This window comes from Euprymna scolopes, chromosome 37, assembly GCF_053919585.1.
Source record: "Euprymna scolopes isolate OS-2025 chromosome 37, ASM5391958v1, whole genome shotgun sequence".
Lineage (NCBI taxonomy): Eukaryota > Metazoa > Mollusca > Cephalopoda > Sepiida > Sepiolidae > Euprymna > Euprymna scolopes.
The window spans coordinates 8,409,993-8,431,869 of NC_136518.1; the positions used below are offsets into that span (position 1 = coordinate 8,409,993).

General features: G+C 34.6%; 1 protein-coding gene across 1 annotated transcript in view; it reads right to left on the reverse strand.

Moving 5' to 3' along the window:
- LOC145261073 (uncharacterized) overlaps positions 1-21,877 on the reverse strand; it is a 71,394-nt gene that overhangs the window by 32,211 nt on the left and 17,306 nt on the right. The window contains exons 2-4 of the mRNA XM_080119244.1: positions 16,543-16,592; positions 7,672-7,705; positions 2,310-2,491 (exon numbers count right to left, since the gene is read on the reverse strand). Of these exons, the coding sequence (XP_079975370.1) occupies positions 2,310-2,491; positions 7,672-7,705; positions 16,543-16,592 (266 nt within the window). The remainder of the gene's footprint in view (positions 1-2,309; positions 2,492-7,671; positions 7,706-16,542; positions 16,593-21,877) is intronic.

Sequence of the window (21,877 nt, forward strand, 5' to 3'; positions counted from 1 at the left end):
ACGACAATACTCCATACATGGGCGAATGGTGGCCTTATAGAGGTACATTATGTCGGTCATTAGTAGCTTTCTAGCACGGTAGAGAAAGCATACCTTCTTCGCAGCGGACCTGGCAATGCTCTCAATGTAATTGTTCCAACTCATGTTTCCCGTGAACGTTAGGCAGAGGAGTTTAAAAGTACTTTCAGATAATGAGTCTTTGGCCATTGCTATTGGTGGTAGAGAAGGTTTCTTGTAATTATTGAAGGAAACAAGTTTAGTCTTGGCAGCATTGAATGTGACCATCCATTTTTGTCACCATTCCACTACAGATTGGTGTTTCTGCTATTTCTCTAGATACGTGTTCATGTGTTCATTTGTTTTCCTGTTGTGCCTGTTATAGAGCATGATGTTGTCAGCATATAAACCCATCTCACAGACAATTTTGTCAGGGAAGTCATTTATGAATATTAGGAATAATAAAGGTCCAAGAATAGACCCTTGAGGCACTTCCACATTTATATCATATTGTTTAGATGTATGACCTTCGAGGACAACCTAGATTTTTGTCTTATCTAAGAAGGACTTAATTATGTTAAGTATTCTTCCAGTGATACCGTATGATCTAATTTTCCTGAGGAGACCTTCATGCCATACCCTGTCCAAGCCTTCGTTCAAAAAAATATGGCAAACAAAAGTTTCAACTACACTTCCGATTTTTTGGGGGGTGGGGGGTTATATAATCATGGCCATTTTTTTTTGGTGGGGGGGGGGTTATATAATCATGGCCAATTTTTTTTTTTGGGGGGGGGGGTTATATAATCATGGCCATATTTTTTTTGGGGGGATTATATAATCATGGCCATTTTTTGGGAGGGGGGTTATATAATCATGGCCATTTTTGGGAAGGGGGGGGATTATATAATCATGGCCATTTTTTGGGGGGGAGGGGGTTATATAATCATGGCCATTTTTTTTGGAGGGGGGGGTTATATAATCATGGCCATTTTTTTTTTTTAAGAAAACAAAGTTCTTATTCCTCTGGTGATAAATGGCAAGTTAAACATCTTCGGATATAGATTTTTTGCCAAATAGATTTATATAGACAAATATTATATAGTCACTACACTAAACATGCTAATGTTCAGAACAAATTGGTTTGCAAGAAACCAAAAGTCACTCGTCAGGCGACGTAAAAATGTTTATTTGCCACGGACGGCATCTGTTTTTTTTTTAACCAGATGCCTTCGGTGGCAAATAAACTTTCCTGTCGCCTGACGAGTGACTTTTGGTTTAAAAACTAATTTGCCCAAAATATTAGCATGTTCAGTGTAGCATCTATGTAATATTTGTCTATATAGATATTTTTGTTCTTTTTGAGCACTTTTAATAACCTTGTCTTAATTCACGAGTTTTATCTCCCGAGTACCTTTAACTTATGCACACACACACACACACACGGAACAATAAATTTTTCGCCCTAAAAGAAAACACTACAGCTTTGAAACTTTTATTGAAAAAAAAATCAATTCAGGTAACTCGATTATGTAGTAGAGCTTACATCTATTCAATTTAATCGCCTTCAGCCTTAATCACTGCCTCGATACGCGTTCAGAACTGGGAGCATGCCTTTTCCACAAGTGCCGGTGGATATTCAGTGGATAGCAGTGATCAGGCTGGCTTTGGTGTTGTGAGGTCATGTTGGTGATGTTTTCAACATATGACCAAACGAAGTAGCCCTGCGGGTTCAGGTCAGGGGAGGAGAGGGTGCAATGAGAGAAGGGTACAAAGTTGTAGCATTCCTTCAGAATCCAAGCCTGGGTCTCTTTGAACCTGTCGGGTTAGGGCCAAGTCCTGCTGCCACACCTATGGTCTCTCAGCGGTCACCTGATTGCACCAGGAGATCACCATGCTCTTCAGCACATCCAGTTACACTTTGGTGATGACTTCCAAGCCGACTTTGAAGATATGAGGAGGCATGATGTAGCCCTCACTTGAAACTACACCAAAACCATAACCGTGCCCAAAAACTGAGCTGTGCCCTCAAGCTTTGAACAGGCCAGATTGGCATTTTCGGGATGCTGGCAATGGCCCTGTTGTCGTAACTTGGATCGGTAGAGAGCATGAGTTGTACAGTGGCGCATTTCTGATCTCGCTCATTGAACATTGAGTCACTTTCAGACATGATATAAGGCTCCTATCACTTTTGGGATTCGTACACAACTGGCCAATCGTCTGAAGGAAAAAAAAAAAAAAAAAAAAAAAAAAAAAAAAAACTTTAGTTGTGACAATTTTTATCGTTCCTACTCTCTCCAGACACACAAACGTACCGTAGAGAGGCACTCTTTATCTGGATTTCCAAAGTGCCGAAACCGCAATCTGTAGACGCTTGGGCAAACCTGGATGAAATTATATTCTCTGCCCTTGCACGAGGCGTACGGCATTACCCCATTATCGGACAACACAAGGATTTCACCAAATGAAGTGATATTTCTCGGACAAAATTTAGTCACTGAAATGGGAAAAGAAATTTTTTAAATTATTACTTTAAAAGTGAGAAGGGAGGAGAGGATAATAGGGAGGACAGAAAGAGAAGATTAATTTTCGGTGTTTCTGCATCGTTGCCTATATATGAAAAAAATTTCAGAAGCGTGACAGGAAGGGAGATAATACAAATATTTTTAGAAAAAGGATGAAGTGAGGAAAAAAAAAAATCAAATAAAACTTAGAATGTTAAAATTAGATTTATTGAAATAAATTAAACAATTATACCCAATATATAGTAGTGGTTTCAAATTTTTCATGTGGATATCAACAGATACAATTAAAACCAAAACTGTTAGTTCTCTAGCATATTTGCTACCATCTGACCCAAAGAAATATACATATCAAGACTTTACAAATTAAATTTACTAGCAGGCCACCCACCATTGCTTGGTCGTAAAATACGCTTAAAAATATTTTGATCAGTGCAGATTGCGTATTTATTATATTGGATCCAATATATAGTAATGATTAAAAAAAAAAAAAAAAAAAAAAAAAAAAAATTCGTGCGCCACCACCGAGAATCGAAACCAAAACGTTTAGCTTACAATTTACTTTTTGATGTTAATGCCAGAGTTATGAAGACATGTTTGCTGCAAGGCTAAAAATTAAAACACGAACCAATAGCTATTACGTTACGCATGCATATTTTTAATGCTGTAGTTCGACCTTCACTTCACTTGATTTTCACTTTTGCACAGATTTCCCTGGCTAAAACCCAAATATGTTTTGCATATTAAGTTTCATGTCTTCAAAAACTGACAGTTTGGTAGGCAATTTTTTTTTTTAATGTATATATTTTTAAAAAAAATTTTAATATATATATATATGCATACACACAAATATATAGAAAGAGGTTTGTGTTTACTATAACCTTTTTACGCAAATATTACGCAAGTATAAATCATATAGAATATCTGCATGGATATAATTACACGTAATAGTTAACTAAAGATGATCATCCCATAAAAAAAATCTAATAGGGAATTAATTAAAATGAATGTTTAAAAGAATATGCAAATTAGCTAGATCTTTTGCAGATGAATGCAATTTCACGACCCATATATAACAAAGTTGTATTTTCATTTTTTAATAGAAAAAGTTTTAATATGAATATCAACACAAAAAAAAAAAAAAAAAAAAAAAAAAAAAAATACTTATGGGCATATAGATATGATTTGGGTGCCAACAGCTAGAATCGAAACCAAAACAGTTACCTCTCTAGCAGTATTTGCTACCATCTGAACCCAAGAAACATGCATATCAAAATTGTACAAAGTAACAAACAAATGCATATTTGCACCTGCATAAGGTGCACACATTAAATTAATTTACACCTTCCAAGTTCAAATTTTGACCTCTTCACGGCTTTTTTTGGCTAAAAACCAAATCCATTTTATTCAACAGATCTGAATACCCCATATACAAAGTTTGGAGTCTTTAGCCCCAAAATCGACAGTTCTGCACACAGACAAGGTCAATTTTATATCTACTAGAAAGCCGCCCAGCATTGCCTAGTCGTAAAACGCGCTTAATTATATTTTAATTCATTCAGATTAAAATATTGCTTGCACCTCGTCTGGTGATGGTAGCAATTTCAAAATTAGAAAAAATGACTTAGGTACAATATAATGAATAAAGAATTTGGCTCTAATAAAAAAATTAGACATCTGCATGAATTAAAATTTATTCAAGCATTTTAGGATCAGGTAAACCAGGTGGCCAACTAGTATCTTTATAACGCAACCATTTGCGTCCCCCCCGCCCCAAGAGTTTTATCACATGGGCTGGTGCACCAACCACAAGCCCCATCCCACATACACGGGGTGCAAGCAATAGTTTTTAATCTAATAATCCCAGCACTGTCTACCAGGCTTCAGCCACTGTCACATCACCATGGTGTTGCATCCCTGTGTTTATTTTACAAGTACTTCAATTTTTTTTTTTTTTTGTTTTATTTTACTTCAGTCGAAGTTCTCAGAACTCAAGGGGCCCTCAACCTGGGGCTAACACTTGACCTCTATATGCGATACATAGATATTCGAATGTTCCATTTAAGTTCTTTATTTCTTAAACACTGAGTTGATTAAGTTGAGAACATCATTTTCCTCTCCCCAATTAACCATTTTCATATATTGTATTATCTTATTTTCGTCTCTTGGTCTTAATGAATTCCAGGACAAGAATTTATCTAGTCTGGTGGAGTATCCAGTTTCGTGCTGTTACTCGAGATAACATCACTTGGAGAAGGTGCACCTTCCTCGGAAAAGCTAATATGGGTTAGCCTTAGTGAGGAGATCTTATTTGGGCAGCGAACTATGTGATTTTGAATATTTGGTCAGGGTTTACTTCTATGGAAAAAGTATCCTCATGCCAGATTGTTCTGACAAACCCCTGTACGGAGAGACCTTAGACACTCGAGGACAGTGTCTAGTAGGCATTCAAGTTCTCTCCCTTCAACAGAATGTGTTCCGAGATTGCTGCACAAGTACCCCATGAACGAAAATGCACCCAGCAGGAAAATCCCACCCCTTCAGTGTAAAGGTCCCCTAGATGGTGCAAGTACTTTCTGAAGGCTTCTTTCCTTGAAATGAAAGCCTTTGGAATTTCCTTGCTCAGTTATATAAAAACGGACAGACCCCAGTAAAGTAAAAGAGCAAATCAGATAAGTTTGAAAATGATATTTGGAAAATGGTAAAATCGAACCCAGTAAGGAAAGTTAAAATATGTCATCGTTGGAAATGTTTTTCTTATTTTAATAAAATATTTTGGCACTTTTAATGTGTTCTAAAAACAGGTTTATTTTTTTGTTCAAAGTTTTTAAATTTCTAATGATGCTTCTAAGAGCTTTGATACCAATTTTTATACATTAAAGCAAACGTGCACTAATAAAGCTCGAAAAAGAGTTCGCTGACGCCCCGTATGTTTATTAATAACAGTAACATGGCTGGACATAAATATTTTACTTGCAAGAAGAAAACCGGCTACAGAATTCTTTCACTCTCTAAAGATAGATCTGTTACGGTCCGAAATTTTGTTGTGTAAAAAGAGACACCCCCAGTAACTAAAACAAACTAGATAAATTTGAAAATTATATTTGGAAAAGGTTAGAATCGAACAAAGTAAAAAAAAAAAAAAGTTAAAATACATATTGAAATCCTAGGAATGTAGAACGATTGTTATTGTTCTCGCAAATAACTAAATATTTATGTCCGAGTTAGATGTGAACAATGCAGTTTAGAAACGATTAACAAATAGGTTACAAACGATACAACTCAATTTAGGAATTTCTTTGTTTACCAGAGGCGTGTAGATGCATGTGCAAAGCACACGTGTAATTTGAAATGTGAGGAGTCGCATTGCTTGACCACGCCTCTGACGTCAAGAAAGATTCACAATATATTGAGACAGGGTTCGAGTGTTAGAGACAGTCAGAACGACTTAGAGTTGAGTCAGTCAAACTGGGAACGGACGCCCCTTGGAGGCGAAGGGAAGCAGAGGAGACCATGCAAAGGCTTGAATCCCTGACCATCACTCAGCCAGCTGGTATGAATATAGAATCATTTATATTTGTAAACTTGTCTGTCTGTCGTCATTCCATTAAAAGGAAAAGGTAAATGTTTTATCTATCATCTCAAAAGAACTGTGTGTCCCGTTCATAAGTGAAGTATCTCCCCTCTATGTTAAAAGAACTGCACTCATCTCTGCTTCTGTTATGTGACCCCCCTGGTTAAGACTATTCCTTATCATCCATCAGACAAGAATATACACACATATATATATATATATATACACACACACACTCCTCAATATATGTACACTCACACAATGAGATACGATTTCAATAAGTCAACACAGCAATATACACACTGACATATACTCAACATAACAGATCCATTTTCAACAACATGCTGAAATTTAAATGTAATGTGAACAAACATTGCTACTCAACCATCTACTCAAATTCTCCCTTAATGCAGTATTCCCATACAGTTCAGTGACAATTTTTGTTTTGGGTGAGTATTGTGAAAAATCACTCTTGACAGTTGTATTTTTCGGTCGTCCACATAGAATTGAACCTTCAACCTTTGCACAAATCTTCTGCATCTTCAGTTCCTTGTGAATAATTGTGTGTACAGTTCCCACACTGACATCAAACTGCACTTATTGTCTAGACACACACAACTGTCATAATCCATAAAATCCTTTATTTGGCTAATCAACTCTGGTGTTCTGACTTCCTTACTTCTTCCCACACATTATCCCTCAGACTCCCTACCTGCCTTGGATCTCTTATGCCACGCAAGATGGTCCAAAAGCAGTCTGAAGTATTCCATAGTTTCTGTGGCATTTTTTCCAAGTTTAAACTATCACATCGTTCTTCTAAAGTGTCCACACGTCCAGATTGCATTTTTTAAATTCACCAGCTGTGACAACCAAGCTTTAGTAGGGTGTATTCCAATTACCTGCTGTAGCTGTTCATTTGAACCTGAAATCATACAAGTTAGTCATTTCATAAGATCTATAGCAATAACTCAATTTAAGAATCTACAATTTTAAATTCCTGAACAAAAGTGTGGAAACTTATTGAAGGCACCTTGTAACCCATAATTGTATTCTTAGTATCGCCTGCACTGAGGACAGAACTTTCAGCAAGGACCGATGCTGCAAAGGAGAAAATATCAGTTCTAAGGGGGTACTCTTCTATAGGTTGAAGATTCAATTCTCTCTAAGGGCGATACTAAGAAAGCAATTGCAAATTATTTAAGACTTCTACCCTGGCATGGCTGATGGAATGAGAGCTGGCTACCTATGTTCATTTAATATAGTTTGAAATTCCGTACAGATTCCAGTTTGACAAGACACCTGAATGTCGAGAATAGCACCCAAGATTTTACAAAACAGATCAAACAGTTTAAATGATACAAATTAGCAAGCCACATCTAATTAGAAATAAAATTCATAAAATTATGTGCAAAAATTATTTAAGACAATAAGCAATTCACATCTAAACAATTCTGAGAAGTGAAATAGCAACAAATTCATAAAATTACGTGCAAAATTATATTTTAAAATAAATTTTTTAAAAATGGCAAAAATACAAGGTAAAGCCAGAATTGAATTAAAAAAAAAAAATTGAATATTTACCTCTGATGAAACTAGGTGTGACGTCACTCAGAACCTAAAATGAACGAATGTGCAAAATTTATTATGCAAGAATTGTCAGCATCACATCGTACAATGTGGTCGCTAATCTTTTTAACCGGTGCCATTATGTTTCAACATTTGGATCCAACACGTGTCTGAGACAGAAGAAAAAAAAATATCGATTTTTTTTTTCAGTTTTAACAAAAGGAATTTATTACCACTACGTTGCAAGCAAACGCATCATTTAAAAAAAAAAAAAAAAAAAGTGAAAATCTTTTTACAGTGCATTTCGTTTGCATGAGATGAACAAAACTCCGCAGTATCAACAGGTCATTTCCAGCCCCACCCCATGGGTCACGTGTCCATCTCATGCTGGCATATGCTTTTTCCGATTTCTTTTCCTTCTCTTCCTCCACCGTGACGTCACTTCACGCACTGGCTCAGTTATTTGCATGTGTGTTATGCAGCTGCTGCTAACACGACATCAGCGGCTCTGTTACAATTGGATGAATCTGAAGATTCTGTCGCTCGCATTGATTTTCCATGATGTTTTTCTAGTCAGAATTCTTTCTAGAAAGACATTGGGTATTTACAGGATGGACCACATGAAGGTTGCCAACATTCTAAGTGAAATTGAGTTTTGTGGAACGAACTGGATTCAGATTTGGGACACCCAGGTTGGAAGTGTATGTCGTTAAGCCACCGTCACTTTCCATACAAAAGTATGAATGCAACAGAAAACGTTTAATCTAATAAAACATTCTCTTTAGAATTGTTGGACCCATTTCCTTCATTTGGACCAGCTTTTTTTTTTTTTTTTTTTTTTTTTACACAAAGGAGTCACCACTTATCAAGGCCCGGAGGCCACTGAAGGATAAGGGTTAATGAGTACGATAGTCAAGGACAATATCGTAGTAATTAGTAATGGAAATTTGATAAATTGGATGAAGAATTTTACGTTAGATTTGAAGACGACCATATTGTAGTCAGCTGGAAAGCAGGCAAACAGAAGACAATTCCACAGGTGTGCAGTTCTAAGAAAGAAACTTTGTTCATGGAATCATTTAGGTTTAGGAACAGAAAGAGTGGGGGAAAATTATTGATAGTGGTTTCAGCTAGACAGGTGTTTTGCATGAAAGTTTGGCAAGTGGGGGGGGCATAGATTAGATCTCAGACATTTGAGTGTTCATCAATTCGTTGTTTTGATACCTAGTTATAATACAGCTTCCTATTCCAGTAGTTTTTTTCTAAGAGATGCAGAATTCTTGCTGCTGATAGTTTTCCTCCTGCTTTCGGCTTGGTCTTTTCAGCAATACAGCCAACAGGCATCTCCCATCCTTGCAATAATCATCTTTCATTCCGGATAGCTCCTTACATCAAGTGGCTTCACACCCTGTAAGGTGCGATTTCCATAAATTAGAAAACAATCAGACTAATTTATAAAGAATCTTATTGGGCTACATATTTTGGCGAAGTTGCAGAAAAATCTAATGGATGGATCAAAAGTTATGGGGCAAAAAGTGTCATTTTTGGCTACTTTTTGACCTAGGGACGCAACGGGAATTTTAGCAAAAAAAAAAAAAAAAAAAAAAAAAAAAAAAAAAAAAAAAAAAAAAAAAAAAAATGAATATTTACCTCTAATGAAATACAATTTGTGGCAAAATTTCAGGAAAAACTAATGGACGGTTATCTGGCAATCGTCTGGAATAACAGACGTCACTGAAAACACAGGTCGTTCTCATAAATTGGGGAACCCATGTGTAAATAAGGGTATTCATTGAATGGAAATTTCTTTTGAATGCATAGTATATATAAAAATCATGCTGGAATAAAATTTTAAAAAATCCGTTTTCAGTTTGAAAGTTAATTTGTGAAACTACCTTTTGTACGTATTAAATTGTGAACAAACACAGGAATACGACTATTATATATTACTTCATCTTTCTCCTATTGAAAATTAGCAACGTGTGTGTGTGTGTGTGCGTTTGTGTTTGTGTATTTTTTTTTTTTTTTCTATATTATATTTTGATTACAGAAATTCCCCTCTGGACCAAATTACCGTAGGTTTGCAACAACAGATGCCGCATAAAAAATTATTGTCTAGACTGTTAGCCACTATCTTATGTAACTTTAGAACGACATTTTAGACATTTAGTCGTTATAAAATTCTACATTTCATCCTAAGAGCAACATCACAATCGCATCATCTTTAGAGAAAGTAGTTCCTATTTCTCCCTCTATATCTAAAGTCCTCATACCGACCCTAGTCATCACCAGGAAGAAATATACACAACTATTTTCCCAGCATCCTTCATAACTGGATCATATACTCAGACATACGATTATCTTTCCATTTCTCGATCCAAAAATTATTTCTCCTTTCTGAAATTCCTGCAATTCTTCATTGGCTAAGCTCTGAATATTCTTATATTAATGGAATTCTATTTTTCTCTATATAAACGAACAGTTATTACAATTTACAAAAATGGCGTCACTCAAACATTTGGCACAAAAAACTCATCTTTTTATAACTATTGCAACAACTAAATAATTGTGTGGATGTCCGCGTGTGTGTATATATATATATATATATATATATATAGTCAGTAAACTTACAATATGTTTACATTTTAAGATTTTTTTGGCATGTTCCTTTGTTTACATGTCTGTGCACGTGTGTTCCTATCATTGGGCGTTATAGAAAAACTGGCTTTTAAGTTACGATCGTCACCGATTTAAAAACGTTTTGGTAATCACAGCTACTGGATTCTTTCGCTGTATATTCTTCCCCTCTTATAGTTAAATATATTTAGGTTTATTTTTTAACCACTTATAATAAAAATATACTTTACATCCATTGATTTTATAGTGTTTTATCATGTACTTTGCAAATAACTAAGTTAATATCTAATATTTTTTATCAAACTTTAGATATTTTCCAATTTGGGCTTGCATACTTCATTTGACAAACTTACCGGCATGTTTGAAAGTTAGGGTCTTACCGGCTTTTCCCACCTACTCTACACTTAACGTAAATTTCATTAATTATAGGGATTGGATTCGGTAGAGTATTTTATTTAAATTTATTTTCCGGACTGATTCGAGATTGCACACGTTATTTTTTTTTTTTAGGGAGGGGGGTAAATTTGTACATTAGGTTCACCTCCACAATTTCCTTTTGAATGACGACTTATAGGTTTTCCACTATACAGATCAAGAAAATATTCAACTTTTGCGGAGACAAGTGCTTATAGAGATAAAGACTTGTATCCCGCGCTGTAATTCACTGGCTGCCAGATTTGTACGCACGTGCAATATACAAATCTACTTCTCCTACCGACCCTGCCACTTCCCAACTTTTTTTTTTTTTTTTTTGTAGCATTTGCACGTGAGTATGCTGACTACGATTATCACAATTAAATTTGGGGGAAATTACTTTTCCATCCAACACCCCCCAAAATAGGGGTTGTCTACTCTGAATACAGTTCTTTACATAGGGATGTTGGAGGGTGGCTCTTCCGAAGGCAGTTCTTAGGATGGGGAGGTTGGTGGTGTCTGATCCAAAAGCCCTTCTTAAAATGACAATACGTGAAGTGAAAAAGTCGTAATTGTTTTGTTTTAAACTTAAAGACAAAAGTGGAATTTGATTGACTACTATTGGTGGCAGAGTTGAAAAGCGGAAGATTTGAACAAACGGAAACAGCTCGGACTGGTACCACCGATTTCGATCTCTAAACAGTCAAGATACAGTGAGAATCCCTAAACTAAAACTTTCCGTTATTCTAATTGACCATTTTTCCTACTTTTATTAATTCATACTGACTTACGCATTCTTTTTTTTTTTTTTTTTTTTATAAATGCTAACACACACACAATGAGATTTATATGTCTGCCTAAAACTTTCGATAGAGCCGACGGATTTTCACAAGATCGCTATTGTTTTGAGGCGCGACACTTCGGACGATAAATTTCGAAAAATTGGCTAAAATTATTAATTCCTTCACCCTCAACTGGGCACTTTTCTACAGGAAGAGGGTCGGATTTTTCGCAGATATTTTCGAATGTCATCGTCTTTTCGATTGACTAGCCTTAATTTAAACCTTCACCACTTCCGCGATGGACACTATTGCAAAAACGTCATTTTTCATTCTTTTCCTCCTTTGTAGTACGGGTTCGAGCCTACCTACTACCATTTTTTTTTTTTCAACACCTCCAAACACCCGAGCACCCAGGCTAGTGAGTGTGTGTGTGTGTGTGTATGTATGTCTCTCTCTCTCTCTATATATATATATATATATATATATATATATATATATATATATATATATATATATATATATATATATATTCTACAAGATTCAAGCAGCAATGACGTCCGGACGGTCCAGAGTTTTATAATTATATAGCTTAAGATGTCCTTTACAAGTACAGGCAGTAATTGCCCTAAAATTAGCATGAAGATCGCCTAGAGTGTCCACTAAAATTCCTCATTCATCCTGGGCAACACTGGTTCACCCTGCTAGTAGCATAAGTATAAACATTAAAACTCATTTGAAAAATCACCGCATCGTCATAAGCTTCGCAAGTACACCAAGTTGTGACAGATTCCATTTTTACCCTTTTTCAGTAATATTGGTTTTCTCTCTGGACGGAAGCTGAAACTTAATTCTTGTTTGAATTAGTTTTTTTTTTTTTTTAGTTTTTTTTCTTTTTTTCTAAGATATTTCAGACCATCATCAAGACATTTGTTCCCAAGGAAACATTTGGTGTAATCAGAAACTAGATCTCCACACCCTACAAGAATGAAGATATTTTCTTGCAATGAAAGGATCGGATTCGTCAGATTTGAAATGAAAATCTGAAATCTGATTTCACATCGGATGAGGAAGGGGTGTAATTTGAATTTTTACGGCAAATCAACCAATTTTTTTTGGTTCAGTGTTTGCATGCATTCAGTTAGATTCAGAGTTCCATAAAAGAAATTTCCAGACGTCTAAATCTAAGACGTCTAATTTCCAGACGTCAAAATCTAAGACGTCTAATTTCCAGACGTCAAAATCTAAAAGACTTGTTACCTTCAACACTAAGGAAAAACAAAGTCAACGTTATGGGGGCACACAGAATAAGGAAAAAAAAAGCGCTCGTCTGAGCTCCAATTTATGGTCCCTCTTGTCCTGACTTATGAAAAACACTCGTCTAGCTGAAACCACTATCAATACTCCCCCCCCATTCTTTATCTGTGCCTAAAACCTAAACATGGATTCCATGAACGAAGCTTCTTTCTTAGAATTGCACGCCTGCGGAACTGTGTGGACCAAATACAATATACAGGATATTAAGTGTGTGGTAGTCAATGGGACAATATCCTAGGAATTTTGGTAAATTGGATTACTTAAGGAGACGGCTCATCAAGAACTTGTTCACATTGGACTTTAAGACAACCATATTGTAGTCAGCTGAAAAGCAGGCAAACAAGACAGTTCCAGAGGCATGGAGTTCGAAAAGAAGCTTTGTTCATGGAATCTACGTTTAGGTTTAGGCACAGATAAAGAGGTGGAGGGAATTATTAATTGTGGTTTTAGCTAGGGAAGTGTTTTTCGTGAAAGTCTGGTAAAGGGAGACCATAGACCTCAGACGAGCACTTATGAAAATAATGATTGTGCAGAGAGGCTTGCAACGTCTCTTATGTGGGAAAGAGGTTGCAGGAAAGAGAAAAGGGCATTCACTACTAAGCTACAGAGAATTTTGAACTGTCAAGGCAGGATAAGATACAGGGTGACTGAAAAGCATCTCCCTACTTTATGGGTTTTTGTCTAGCCTCGCTTCCAGAGCTCATACCAATGCACATCTGCATAGTTTGCCAACAATTCCTTGGCCTTCGGGACAAGATCAAAGTGTAGTATCTGTTCCGGCAGATACTGCACTTAAGATAATTTGTACCAGTCAATGGAGGGGAAACCCTCTATACTGGGACAATTATTATTTTTGGTAACCAGAGTGACCCCTTTTAGGGGAGCTGGTTTTTACCTCACATTAAAAACGGCCTTGTGCCTAATTTGCTCAGTGGGCGAGCAAATAAATACCATCTGTTCCGGCAGATGCTGCAAGCTATGACTAGCTATGACTAGCTATGACTAGCAAAGACCAGATGTGGGGGCAACCCCACATACCTGACCATTAACCAGCTCCCATTTCCCACCTCTCGGGAGCTGGTCCCCTTTTTCCCTTCTCCCTCCCTTCACTCCTCACATTAAAAATCGGCCTTGTGCCTAATTTGCTCAGTAGGGGAGCAAATAAATACCATCTGTTCCGGCAGATACTGCAAGCAAAAACCCTATGTGGGGACGACCCCACATAAGACCTTGGTCAATGTAGGGGCAACCCTTCATACCAATTGTCACTATCCAGCTCCCCTACTCCCCGGGGAGTTGGTCCCCATTTCCCCTTCACTCCTCACATTTAAAATCGGCCTTGTGCCTAATTTGCTCGGTGGGGGAGCAAATAAATACCTGACCTTCGGGACAAGATCAAAGTGTAGTATCTGTTCTTCAGATGCTGCACTTCAATTTCTTGTTCTGTCAGTGGAGGAGAAATCCTTCACGACTGAGACAATTTTTATTTTTGTTCCTTTTCTCCACGTTAAAAAATGGCCCTGGTGTCTAACTGTCCCGTGGAGAGGCATTGTAAATAGGAACTAATCTTTGACCTGTCAGTTCCGGTACTTCATCCTCAAAAAGAAGTTTCATACAGTAGTTCCGGTGGCGTAAGTGATCCAACATCATGTCCCAACACGTGACCCACAGTCACGTAGGTAAACTGCTCAAGGTCTATATCTGTTTAGAAAATTAGCAAATTTTCTAAACATTTTAACTAAAATAGTTTTACATTCCAGTGAACAATTCTATTTCTCTAAACAATTCCTAATATCAACTATTTTCAGCAAAATCACTGGCTGTTGTCAGTCTAACATCCAACACAGATTGAAACATTATCCTGCCAGTGTTGCCAAACATTACAGGTCTATAGAAATAAATATTAATTTAAATATTTGTTAAACATCCATGATAGAAACTTGGTAGACAAGTCAAAGACTTGAGTATATTCGCATCACATGATTGGATTGCAGAAAAGACAAATTTTATTTACGATTCTGCAGATGGCATTATTGAGAGGTGGATGGATGAGGGGGGGGGGGGGCTGTACCAGCAAGCGTACTTAGTGTGAAAATAAATATTTAGTCAAATTAATTTGTTAATGTTTTCCTCAGATCAACGTTCCAGGTTTTTGAATTAAAAATAAATTTTATAAAAAACGAAAGGAATTTCAGGTATTTAGCAGAGTAGTCAACCAATTAAGAGGGGGGCGGGGGGTAAAAAAAAAAAAAAAAAAAAAAAAAAATCTCAGAGGGGGGATATGAAACAACCGTCACGTCCATTAATACTTTATGACCTAAATTATGATGTAGATGATTAAAAAATTTGTTAATTTTAGTTACATTAAAGGGTAATGATTAGGGCTATGACAACAGCATATTCTTTTCATTGTTTTGACTCTCGAGTATATATCCAACACAGACAGTTAATCAACACAGAACCATATCACTTTATAAAAGCATAAAAGATTATGGATACACACTCGAGAGCCAAAAGAATGTGCTGTTGTCCTAGCCCTATTAATGATTCTATTTTAAAACTTTTTCACTATAATGATCTTTCATTATGAAGTTCAATAGTTAAACTACCACTGGAGAGAAAAAAAAAATACCTTGATTATCCATAGTGCTTGAAAAAAAAATGTTTTTGACAAACTAAATCCTCCAATCTCTGAGACAGATGGCGGCATGCCGAATGTAAGCAATGGACAGTTGCAATCTGGAGGTATCTGGCATCTACCCACATACTGAACTAATACGTACAAGGTGTTAGTGAATTAATTCCCACTTTATGCCGTTATCATTCAAACCGTGTTTGAATATATGGTTAAGTGGCAGTTTTAGTCATTTAGTACTGCTTTAAAGCTTCACCGCCCACTCATTTTTGCGACCAAAATTCAAACAATTATAGTTTATAAATCACTTTCTCAGCTATATTGGAAAAAGAATTCAATTTTTCATTCAGTAAAACAAAAGTTATGAATTTAAAATTCGTAAGGTGAGCTACGTTTTTTTTTTTATGACTAGCTTCCATAGCAACCACGTCATTTCAACTAATGTTGCTACTAATTCACCGCTCTTGTGAAAAGAGAAATAAGTGAAACAGAATGAAAGCAAACGAGTGACGGAAATTGTTATGTATATTATGTTTATCGGAGCAAAAAATAAGACTGAAATTAAACAAAGAGCGAGTGAATTGACCGGAAGCGTGTAAAAATCATGGATTACAATAGAAAAATGCGAGCCTGAAAAGTAATATGGTTAAGCTTAAACATGGAAAAGAAAAGGACAAGATATTCTAATAAAAAAAAAAAAAATACAGTTTATAACTTGAAATATTGCAGCATTAAGAATTTTTTAAAATTCAATTTATAACATTATATAATCAATTCTTAATGCTGCAATATTTTAAGTTATAAATTTAACTTTTTTTCTACTAGAAAATCTTGTCCTTTTTTCATGCTCGCATTTTTCTATAAAATAAAGTGAAAATGTGTGAAGACACTTCAAGCTATATACTCAATGAATTTTTTTTTATCTAGATTTAAAATTTGGTATATAGGGTATTCAGACAGTGGAAAACTAATGTTTTCATTTGATATAAAAAAGGGTTGCTAAGGTCAAAATTATGTGGGATTCATCGGATTTTTGTATTTGTTAACCCTTTTTCTATTGGTTGACTTTCCTGATAAATCTCCAAATTTTTTTTTAATACGTACCGCCACAACACAGTGCAGAAGGAGAAACAAAAAATAATTCTGTAGAATTCCTGAAAATAGAAATAAGTAGGAACAGTTAATGAAAGTTCAAATGTAAAACATAAGGAATAACAATGAAAAAAAAAAAAAAAAAAAAAAGTATGCAGGGTCCCCCTCCGCCAGTGAATAATTCTTGAAAGAATTTCTAGAGTGACCAAGATATATGTCGAGAAAGGTGAATGGTGTAAAGGTGAAACATACCTTGTGCAATGCATGATATGTAAAGAGACTTTTCTTTGGTGCACATTGCCATGATATGCTGAAGGACACAAGAAGCATTTGTTATGATTGTGATGAATCGACAAAAGGAAAACTTGCGCAGGTGGAATGTACCATGTTTTTTGGGGGTGTTTTCTGTGCGTTTAAAAAATTCAATATTTATTCTTTAAAACGTTAACTTCAGCAACAATTAATATATTTTGAAAATAATATTTTTAAATATTAAATTTTGACGAATATTCGCGAGCAAGATTTTTTTTTTAAATAAAAAATTAATAAATGTCTTTCTGAGTGCGTTTTTAATATATTTACAGAACTTTTTAATAACTTATTCTTTTTATCAAACAAAAATAAAACTTTTATGACATTATGGACTTTTTCAAATATCGAAATTTTAAAATTAAAGTTAATTTTATTTTAAAAAATAAAATAAAGACCAGGTGTTTTTTTTTTTCAATTAAATTATAAACTTTATTTGAATTTTCAACAAACTTTTACAGACATAAAAAATAGACTTTATAGATATTTTATAATTTTTTAAAAATATATTTAACGAAAATTTTATCATTTCATTGTTGAATAAAATTTCAAAGTAATAAATGGCGGAAAAAAAAAAAAGATCTCTAAAAAGAAAAAAGCACCTGGTCTTTTTTTTTTTTTTTAAATAAAACTTTAATTTTAAAATTTCGATATTTGAAAACAGTCCATACTATATATTTCATTATAAAAGTTATTTTTGTTTGATAAAAAGAATAAAACAGTAAAAACAACAAAACAGTCCATTAAGTTCAAATAAAGACTGAATAAAACATAAAAGGTTCATTCTATACGGTTTTAACCATTTTTTTTTTTACGTTTTTAATACAATTCAATATTTATTTAAAGTGCGGTGTATGTCGGTGGTCAGTGAAGGAGAAATCCTTTTAGGCCGAGGCAATTTTTATGCATAATAAAATCACAAGTATAAACAATCGAGATTTAAAAAATATATTTTATTCACATAACTTATTTTTATAATGAAATGTATCACAAGATAAAAATAAAAATTATAAAAAGATTTCTATTAAAAAAATTTAAAAAACGCACTCAGAAAGACACCCATTTATTAAAATATCTTATTTTTAAAAAAATCTTGCTCGCGAATATTCGTCAAAATTTAATTTAAAAATATTTTCAAAATATATTAATTGTCGCTGAAATTAATGTTTTAAAGAATAAATATTGAATTATCTTAAAAACGCACAGAAAACACCCCCAAAAAACGGTACATAAAAATCAATCTTAGCCGCAAAAATCCGAAACAAAGAGACACCATTTAAATATCTTTAAATACGTTCGTTTTGTTACTTTAAAAAATGTTCTGTAAATATATACTTTTTCTTTTAAATCTTCAAAAGTTTTGTAAATATATTAAAAAAAAAAATTGCTGGCGAATATTCGAGCATGTTTGCTATTTGACGTGTTTACAAACAACCGACGCCATGTGCTTGTGCCAATGTCGAATCACCGGTGTTAGTTGAAATGTGCGCCGGGCACCGCCAGGCGGCGTCGTCTGCTACAGGGTATCTATTCTTTACTTGATCCGTTTGGTCTTGTGACCGTTTTCGTTTACTACTAACATGGGCTTGTATTTCACATTTCTATAAAAGAAAATAAATAAAAAGTGGGGTGCCAGGGATCGTGGAGCATTTAAACCAACGCCCTTAAGTCTCATGGTTGAATATAAAAACGAGCCCCCTAAAATCCATGACATAACATTTTTCCCATTTTTTTTATCCCCAAATCAGTGTCCCAAATTTTTGTAATTTTTTTTAGCGGAAAAGTGTTTTTTCCTTTTAGTAGCCAATAAGATTTATTTCCATTAAAAAAAAAAAAAAAAAAAAAAAAAAAAAATAATAATAGTAATAATAAAATAGAAGCTTTCCGATTTCATCACCGTAAAGAATCGTCAGGCTAAAATGTAATTTATAGCATTCATAGACTAAAGAGAAATATTCGAGACACCTGGAATTAAGATGTACTTCAGTAAACAAAACAAAAAGAAAAACTATTTTAGGTCTTCATTTAAGAAAAAAAATGTTACCGTGCCCGTTTCCTGCATTCATAATTCGGTGTTTTAATTTCTGTTTAGGGCTACTAATATAAGGGAGATAACTTAAGCTTGTATTTTTTACTTTTGACTACTAAACATGGCACCACATTGCCATAAGGGACCTCTGAGTTATGAGCGCGGTTTTACAATTTGACATTGTGCAGATGGTTGGTTGGTTGTTTTACAGCATATCAACCCTTTTCAGATTATTTAATGCCGAATCCAAAGATTTCGGAAGAAATTTTTTTTTTTAATTAGAATATATTTGTTGTTTTCAAGTCCGTTTCCATTCAACCCATAGTTGGGACCCGAACAGGTATTACCACTCCGGGTCAGAGTGGACATAGGAGCAATGGTAATAAAGGGTGGCTCCACACTCCCCAAAGCCCGCAAGCTGGGGCCTCACCACACCGCACACCACTGGATATAGTTTAAGGTCATATCCAGGACCATTGTGTAGAGGGAGACAACTTGTTTACTAAGAGTCGTTCATTTTCTCAATTTAGGACGCTCAATGTGGCGAGATTTATTATTAAAGAATAATGCTGCAACGAATTTTTTTTTTTTTTAATGCAACAAAGTTAATACAAAATGTAGTCTTTACGCGACTATTAAGAGAATTGTTTGTTTTCATATAATTTACGATGCTAAAACCAACGATATTTTCATTAGATGAAGGCATTAAAAAGCTGCTTTAAGTAGTAAAAAAAAAAAAAAAAAAAGATAAAATTTGAGGCAGCTTCTTTTAAATGTTTTCATCTAATGGTTTTAGCGTCGTAAATTATATGAAAACAAACGATTTTCTTAATAGTCGCGTAAAGTGTATTGTTATCAACTTTGTAACTTTTTAATGTTTCGTAGCTTTTTAATGTTTCGATTTAATAAAATCAAAGATCCAGCATCCTAAATTATGAGATGAAAAATAATGAATGCATCTTAGTAAAGAGTTGTCTCCCTCCAATGACGAATTGTAAAACAGTGCCGAATTATAAGCCACATCCATAAGGGCATCCTAAGTAGGGATTTGTGCAACGAGATGTTTGTTCACATTACATTTAAATTCTTGCATGTAGGCACAATCGAGAAAACGGCATAAAGATTTTTTTTTTTTATAAAGGGTCACGGTCACGACTTATCAAGGCTCGGGGGAGGGGGGGGTACTCGAGGATAAAGCTTAACCCAAAAAGTTCTTTTAGTGGACGTTAGAGTTTGGTTTTTACTGCAGACTTAGAATCTGGAGTTTCTTTAGTTTACCAAACATTTAAATCTTTGATTGCTTGGGTGTGAATGCTAGCATCATCAGGAACCGTCATGTTCATGGCCTTAAAATTATTATAGGTTGGAGAATATGGAATTGTCTCCCTTTGTCTACATTCAAAGCACGAACTAAAGCGAGAATTTTGTGTAAAAAATTCGTGAACTAACCAATTTGACTAAACTTCATGTTCCTACAGTAAGGTGGAATTATCAGGGACAAAATACCACGGAACTGCTTTCCTACTGGTTATAACATGGCTATCTTCAAATCCAATATCAATAAATACTTGTCATAAAATATTTCGTAAGTAGTCGAATTGAGTTAATTCAATTAATTTTAACATTCCATCGTTGGCTCTTTAATTAATGTCGTTTAATGGTGACAAAAAGGAGATGCCCATAAAACAATCGAAGGTTTAACTTGTTAAATTTATTAAATACTAGCAGATGTAGCTGGCATTAAACGTAACGTTAAATTCCTTAAAAAAAAAAAAAAAAAAAAAAAAAAAAAATGGAAAGAAACTTCTTTTTCTAAACATGTCACTCCGAAGTTAAAAAAAAAATACTCGATCAAAACCAAAGCCTAAGACGGAGTCAAGTACGATAACAATTAGGCCAGCTTTCCACGCCCTTGAAAAAGTATTTTCAAATCTACTTATTAACATAAGCTGTCATGTGAACGATTCGTGCAAGCGCAGTCGGGAAACAGTTGACAAACAAGAATCTGACGACCCCCAAGTACCAATTTTAACTCCTTAGTAGCTCCTTTTTTTTCCGGATGAAAATTGATTAAAATGTTTTCTACATGTCTGATACTCTACATACCAAGTTTAAAGTCTGTAGATCAAAACTTCGTTGAGTATATAGGTTGAGAAGTGTCCTCTCAGTTATTTTTAGATGTATAGCTTCATGATTTTTTTTTTGATTTTTTTTTAATCTCCCAGCTCTTTTGGAACGTTTAGGAAAAAACATTGAAAACAATTGCTTCCTAACATTGAAGAAAAAAAAAATACCTACAATATAAAAAACACTCCAAGAAAATTTCTTTTTAAGTTACGCGGAAAGCGGAATTACTATATTTGGGGGGGGGGGGGTTATTACGCCCCTCCCCCACTTAAGTGCCTGCCCTAAAAATGTTTTCTGCACATCACAGATGAGCAAGTACCCTTTTTTTTTTTTTTCACGGAACCTGACAATGACAATTTGAAAAAGGAAAGCAAATTTAATTAAAGTCGTTTTTCATTTTTCAAGAATATATTGTTTTATGCTAAAAAGCATAAAAAATAGGTTGAAAAAATGAAAAGCGATTTCAATTCAAAAATGATTAATTCAAATATTACATTCCAATAGCCAATGAAAAAGTTGGGTAATTCAGTTTACGGACCGTGTTGAAATAACGATATTTAGAAACCAATTCTTAACATGGGGTATGCGAGGGCATTGTTCTTAACATGGGGTATGCGAGGGCATTATTGTCTGTACTTATATCTAACAATTTATAAGGTACCATAAAATTGAATTTAAAAATTGATCTTAAAATAAAAATTTAAAAACTTCATAAACTGCAGAAGTAGTTAAAGTTGTTTAAATTCTAATTAAAAAAAAAAAAAAAAAAAAAAAAACATTTTTCACGCAAGGAAAAATATTCAAACATCGAACAGTAACAAACCATGCATTCTTTTGATTAATATTGAGAACGACAAAACATTGTTCCAAGGGGAATAATGA